A 7,441-nucleotide genomic window follows, 5' to 3' on the forward strand; every position below is an offset into this window, starting at 1 on the left:
AGTTGACGCATGAGATGATTTTCATACTATCTCAATTACTGCTTCTGAAACATTAGAGATTGGATAGAAAATACCTTCCTTGAAAATTAGGTTCCCAAGTAGTAAAATTAGTCTGGACGCTAAAGAAAAACATTAGTTATTGGATTGCCTCTAACTGTTGTACAAGGTGGATTTTCTATCATTTGGAGAACCAACCCTTTTTGCATCTGTAAAACCTTTTATATCAGTGTGTCTGTGGCTCTTGAATAATTATCATTGACTAGGGTTTTTCTTTTAGTATTGGAGGATCCTTTCTAAATGCCTCCCAAAGAGACTGTTGGGGTCGATGCATGAACTGATTGATAACACTTACTAAATAAGATATATCAGATCTTGTAGCTTTGAGATAGATCAATTTTTCAATTAATTGTGGGAACCATCTAACATCAACATCACTGTCGGTTTCAGCATGAAGTTTGTTTAAAATTTAGCTCCATTGGTGTATCAATCGGCTTGCTTCCAAGCATTCTTGTTTCTTATAAAAGATCAAAACATACTTTCTCTATGATAGAACAATGTCATGGAAATTGTAGGACTTCTATGTCCAAAAAATATTTGAGAAGCCTCAAGGCCTCTTTGTGAAACTTTGTTCAAATCTTTTGTAACTTGTTGATCACCCCAAACTTTTTTGGTGAAAACTGAATGATCAGTCCCACACCTCTTGAACCCAGGCTTAGTAACAACCATGGTGAAGTTATCAAATCAAGCCTGCGGAGATTGCTTGAGCCCATAGATGACCTTTTTTAACCTGCAAACCTTCTCTCCCTCAACTACATAACCAGGTGGTTGCATCATATATACCTCCTCTAATTGTTTACCATTTATAAAGGCATTTTTAACATCTAATTGATATAAAGTTCATTTAAAATTAGTCACAAGAGATATACGAATCTAAACTAAATTCATCTTGACCACCAAAGAGAACGTCTCATTATAGTCAATACCACGAGACATAGTATAACCCTTAGTAACTAACCTTACTTTATACCTGGCCATAGTGCCATCTGGATTATACTTGAGGGTAAAAAACCATTTCCTGTTGAGCAACTTCTCGCTTGAAACATCTCCGGATTTCATCCTGCCCATCCTTGATTTTGACAAATGTTTCATTACAAGGAGCTATGTCGATTGAAGTAAGAGAGGTTCCATAGCTTGTGATCTTTGGGTTGCCGTCAATCCAGAGAGAACCCAATAACTGATACCGGCTGTGAAGAAGGTGACGAACCAGCTAGTGTTATACAAAAAGATAAACAATTGGGGGGCTCTGTTAACAGCCCCTACATTGTGAAGGAACCCGGGAACTACAGGCAGAATTCCCAGAACCAGAGCTGCCATTGCAGTTAAGTTATATCCTCGATAATAATGGTAAGGTCCACTGGAACTAGCAGAATACAAGGAACTGACATCCAGAACCATTCGTCGAAGAATACAGTAGTCCACAACAATAATCCCTCCGATTGGACCCAAAAGCGCAGAGTATCCGACCAGCCAAGTATGAACAAAAATATCGGTGGAATCAAAGATCCTCCATGGCTGACAAATGATACCGATAACCGCTGTCAGCAGCGCTCCTCTCCAGAAATCAAATACAGAGGGGCACAAGTTGACCAGAGCATTTGCCGAGGCTACCAAATTGGCTGCAAGGTTGGTGGTGACGATGGTGAGACTGATGGCACATATGGCGAAAATGGTGGTAAACCACCCAGCTTCGATCTCTCGGAGGATTAAAATGGGATTCGAAATTACGTGTCCGAAGATTACTTGGGTGGATGAGGCGACTGCTAGACCCACAAATGCGAAGACACCCACCAAGATCGGTAAACCGATCTGGCCGAGGATCTGATCCGACTGTGTCTTGGCATAGCGAGTGAAGTCCGGAATGTTCAGAGAAATGGTAGACCATAAGCTCATATTAGCGGCTAGGGAAGGAAAGAAGAGCGTCCAGAACTCTGAGTAAGATAATCGCGGAGGCGAAGAGAGCATTTCACCAAACCCTCCTGCTTTGAGATACGCCCAGATCAGTAGCGAAAACGTGAGAAAAATCAAAACGGGAGCAGAGTACTTCTCCAAATCCTTAATCCCTTCCATTCCCTTCCGTAGAAGCACCAACTGGAACAACCAGAAAAGAAGGAAGCAGATAAGATTCAGAACGGACGTTCCGAGCCAGGGAATGGAATTATTCAAGGGAGATTGTTGAAGAGAAGAAGGGAGCAAGATAGAGATAGCTTCAGCGCCGATCCAGGTATCGATGCTGAACCAGCCGCAGGCGACGACGGCTCGGATAATAGTGGGGACATGGGCACCGCGGATGCCGAAAGCGGAGCGGGCGAGGACAGGAAAGGGGATGCCGTAGCGGGTACCGGCATGAGCAGTGAGGGTGAGGGGGAAGAGGATGATGGTGTTGGCAAATACGATGATGAAGATGCCTTGGTACCAGGACATGCCCAGTTCAACGAGGCTGCCGGCGATGTAGAAAGCGGAAATGTTAGTAACGAGGCCAACCCAGAGGCTTACAAAGTCCCACTTGGTGCAGAGGCGATCCTGAGATCTGATGGGTTTTAGGTGATCGTTGGAAAGTCCGGTGTCATCGCCGTCGGCGACCTGCGGGAGGAGTGGTGGCTTCAACATTTTCACGGCAATAGAAACAATTCAATTTCAGATCACTCTGTATGGATAAGCTTAGGCATAAGAGCATGCACTTGATGATCACGACAAGATGATTGTATCTGAAATGGTATTGAACATGCAACTAGATCCCAAGCTTTCAAGTTTCTTAGCACAAAAGTCTCTCCCTATAACCAACTTCCATACTTCTCTGTCCCCACCATTAACCTACTTTGCTTTTTGTTTTCGTTGTCTTCCTTGTCATGTACTCTGCCCGCCCTAGGGAGGCTTCTTAATGAAGTCCACCTTTCTCTTCATTACAAAATAGAAGCCTATTTGGCATCTTCTTTCAACAATCATAAGCACAATGGCATAAAAACAAAAGTAACACATATTTAATCTTCCAACCAACTAAATAACATTCCAATAAAAACCATGGGAGAGGTGACCCCCTTTACTTCATCAAGCAGTAAGGCATGCGAGTGAATTGGGGAATCTTGCAATTTCTGAGGGCTATTTGAATGCTTCCAACATCCATGCAAGAAACAAATGAAAGAGATCCTGAGAGGAAGAGAGAGAAAGCAGCAAATTTACCGAGAACAAACAAAATAGAGCAAATATCGGGCTCCTACATAATTCTTGCAGTGAATCAATGTTTCAGCTGTTTTGATGAAATCAGCCATCACTTTCTCAAAGGAGTCCGATTCTAATTCCAATTCCAAGTCTTTCAAAGAAAGCTCCGCAGCTTTCTCTTCCAGTCCATTCAAATTGTAAGCAATATCTAATCCTAAACAATAAAAAAATCCCAACTGGGCAAAAGCAACTGAAGAGGAAAATCAAGGATGGTTCACCAGTCAGATAGCAGTAAAGTTAAGACCTAGAATCATGTAAAGGGCTTAACAATGCTAAAATAGCTGATGTCGCTACAGATTGCAGCTTATCCGATCTACAATCAAAAGTAAACAAGAGTGATACGAGTTTTGATACCTGGGAGTTTCCTTATTCACGGTAAATGGAAAATGTCGCTCTGCCCTCGATTTTGTTTTCCCGGCAGTAGAGAAGTCGAAATTTGAACGCCGTAGTTTTCGGATATTTTAATTGGAGTTCGAATTTGAGGCAGTTGGGCCCACCGGGTCACACTTGTCCAACGGCAGATCAAATCATTATCCCAATTATTGGATCAAATTTTGACGGCATCAAAACCATTTCTAACTTCTATTTAAGGCGATTGAGTCCCTCCCATTCTTCTTACTTCCAAAGCCTCTTCTTCCCCCCTCGGCCGAGCAGCCTCCAAGTCCAGTTCATTATCTCGCAGCTTCTCTCTCCCCCGCTAGAAGGCTAAGTTTCTCTTCTGGCACCAAAAAAATGCAGTTCTAGGGGGAGAGAGAGAGGCTGTGAGGTGCTGAGCTAATCCATGGCGCAGCTCGTCGATCGATCAGCCCGCAAGATCTGATCTCAGTATCTGGAGACTCCTGTTTCTTCTCCCAGAAGGGCTATAATTACCAGCCTGGTAACAGACATTCTGGGAAGAGAAGCACGAGATGCGAGGTGTTGAGCTCTTGGTTGGAAGCGTCGTTACCGTTGAAGGACTACATCTTGGGCAGGTAGATGATCGAAGAACCTTTCTTTTCTTTTATCTTTTTTTTTCTCTCTCTTCATTCACCTCGGCACCTTGTGAAGCCGCTTCCGCTGTCTTTCTTTGTTTTGTCTCTCTCCCTTCTCTTTCCCTTGTCCTCTTCTTTCTTTCTTTCTTATTTCTTTCTTCTTCGATCGTATTCAATTTCTTCATCGTCTTCTCCGACTGATCCAGGGCTTCAGTTCTCTCTCTTCATTTTCCTTTTCTGGTACTTTCTTTTCTCTTATCTGCAATTCCTGTTATTTTATATTTTTTCTTTTTGTGCCATGTCCGGCATAAGTACTCCTGCTGTCCTATGGTAGCATATCGACTCTGCACCGCGTCGGAATATTCTTACGGCACCAGCTAGCCTCGCTGGCCCCGCCGATTGGCGCGCAGTAGGACAACGTGACTGCATGAAGAAGATGACGACGTCATTCCTGGACCCGAGTCGGATCCGATAAACATCCGCAAAAGATACCCGGAATTATGGTTTTCACTACTTCCTTCCCTACAGCTAGGGTGGCATCAAGCCGAGTCAGAGCCCGAACCTGTTTATGTTCAAGCCGAGTTTGATTTAAATATTTCGAGTTCAAGCTCAAGCCAAGCCTAGGTTCGAACCTAAAATTGTTATGAGTTCGAGCCTAATAATTTTAATCGAGTTCGAGCTTCAACATTCATTTAAAACTTTTCAAAAAATACAAGTCTTGAGTTCGTGCTCCAACATACATTTAAAACTTTTTAAAAAATACATATCAAATAAATTGCATATAAAATTATGCATATATTTTACATAAAATTGGGAATGACCTCTACTTAAAATTGGACATAAGGGTGACATCGAATCCAACTGAATCTGAACCTTGTTCAAGCCGAGCTTGATTTAAATATTTTGAATTGAAGCTCGGCCGACCCTAGCTTTGAATCTAAAATTATAATCGAACTCGAGCCTAATAATTTTAACCGAGTTCGAGATCGAGCTCTAGCTGAGTTCGAGCTTAACCTACATTTAATACTCTATATAAAATATATATCAAATAAATTATATATAAAATTATGCATACATTTTAAAAAAAAAAGAATGATAGGGGAAGTTCAGGATTGAATTTCAATAATGGATTAAAACGCACCAATATTAATTTTTTTTACTCCAAATGTTGTCTAACTTATTTTATAATTTTTTAATCTGGCCATAAATTTACTATGGCCTACTTAGTGCCCCTAGTTGAAAATTTATATTCTAGGAAGTTTTTTCCTATGATACATATTTCCAAAAAAACCTTTAAATAAAATTTTATTACTATTAGTGACTTATTAGAAAATTACAAGAAATATTTTAAAATTTTCTTAGGAAAGTTAAATGGACCTCTTGTTGCCTCTTATAGGGAAATACATAAAAATTAATAATCAATCTAATATATTACTATACTTATCGATAAATTTTTAATCAAATAAAACGTCAAACACAAAATTGCTATGAAAATTGCCTCATGCTAAAAGTATTACAACATCAACTATCTAATACTTATTCAAAAATTTTCTATATGGTTTTCTAACCCATCTTGGCAAGAAAATCTTACTTAGAAAATTATATGATTTTTTTAATAAAAAATTTCAATTAGAAAAATGTTTACAAAAAACATGAGACACTAATAGTCCTTAGAAATTTATTTATACTAAAATATATTTTTAATTTTTTCAAGAGCTATGAGGAAGGAGAGTTTAAGAAGAAAAAAATTCACTTTGTCATCTCGCACGTGCGAAATCATCTTCGCACCGAGACGAGGAACGACACTGAGGGAAAATTTCGTCGAAGATAACGGTTGCGATGGAGGCGGCAGCGACGAGGCAGCTGTTGACAGCGACAAAGGCGGCCACAGCTACGGCCGGAGGGGCTCAGTGGTGATGAGGGGAGGAAGAATTTCTCCCCCCTCCCTCTGCTTGGCGCTCCGATTCCGCTCCCTGGTCCCTACTCCCCCAAATCCCCTGAATCCTACGCCGCTCGTTAAATCAACAAGCTGGCTTGGGAGCTTTCAAGCCGAACTTTGATTCGGTCGAGCTCGGCTCGTTAATTTAAACGAGCCTATCCCGGATCTTGAACTTGGCTCGAGATTCGGATATATCGAATCGAACCAAGCCGGAATCGATTCCGACTCGGTTCAAAGCCACCCCTAGCTCCACATACCACCATCAGTTGGCCCATGTCCAAAATAATTTTTTTTTGCTTTGGGATAAGAGTTTTATGTGTAATTTTAAATATGCAGAGTGTCGATGTGTTGAGAATTGAAGTAATGAAATTTTTATTGATATTTTATTAATAATTATTATATAAAATTATAATATAAATATTTCTATTAGAATCAGTCTAACGGGAGAGAACAACTGCGACTATGTAGCGGATGCAGCCAGCAGTCGACGACGACAGAGGCAACCACAGCAGCGGTCGAAGGGGCTCGACGGTAATGAGGGGAGGACAAATTTTTCCACCCTAGCTCCGGTCCAGCTCCCCGGTTCCAACTCCCCCAAATTCCACACCGCTTGTTGAATTCACGAGCTGGCTCATAAACTTTCGAGCCAAACCTTGATTGGATCGAACTCGGCTCGAGATTCAGGCATACCGAATCGAACCGAGCCGGCTCGATTTGAAACCACCCCTACCGGCACCCAACAATTCAGGTCACCGGGTAGAGCCAAAATTGGGCCAATTCGATCCCTTTAAAAATAATAATTATTTTAAATAACCAAAAAATACCGTATTCAATAAACTAAATTATCATATAAAATATGATAAAAAAATTTAACCACTAATATAATTTTTTATGATTAATATGAAATATTATTAAATAAACTTCTTTTCTTATTTCATTTCCCTTACTTGGAAACAAATTAACTCAAAACAATTGTTTTCTGTTACGCTTAATATAATTTTTTTTTTTTGTATAGGTCTCATCATAATTATTTGTGAGTTGATATTATGAAATTTTTTTATTATTAGTATTAATAATATCATCATCTATCATCATCATCTCTCACTTCCAATTGATAACTAACATTAACCAATCCATGTGCTAGTAGCTTTTCTTTGCTGATTCTGTTTTAGTAGATAGGCTCCAAAATGTAAAATTTCTAGGTCCACTTCCTCTCTCTACACCAATTCTTTTCACCTATATGTTGTTTCTTAGA

At 40.2% G+C, this 7,441-nt stretch overlaps 1 protein-coding gene across 1 annotated transcript; it reads right to left on the reverse strand.

Moving 5' to 3' along the window:
- Positions 1 to 476: 476 nt before the first annotated feature.
- On the reverse strand, positions 477 to 2,783 carry LOC137934697 (purine-uracil permease NCS1-like). Its single transcript, XM_068779185.1, has one exon. The coding sequence runs from the start codon at positions 2,665 to 2,667 to the stop codon at positions 1,159 to 1,161; it is 1,509 nt and encodes a 502-aa protein (XP_068635286.1). The 5' UTR covers positions 2,668 to 2,783; the 3' UTR covers positions 477 to 1,158.
- Between the last annotated feature and the right edge of the window lie 4,658 nt (positions 2,784 to 7,441).

This window comes from Aristolochia californica, unplaced genomic scaffold, assembly GCF_029961685.1.
Source record: "Aristolochia californica isolate CCGP_79_NKW_82.1479 unplaced genomic scaffold, dmAriCali1.0.hap1 SCAF_6, whole genome shotgun sequence".
NCBI classification, from domain to species: domain Eukaryota; kingdom Viridiplantae; phylum Streptophyta; class Magnoliopsida; order Piperales; family Aristolochiaceae; genus Aristolochia; species Aristolochia californica.

Coding starts and splice junctions, on each gene's coding strand:
- LOC137934697 (XM_068779185.1), bottom strand. CDS start 2,667: ATGTTGAAGCCACCACTCCTCCCGCAGGTCGCCGACGGCGATGACACC.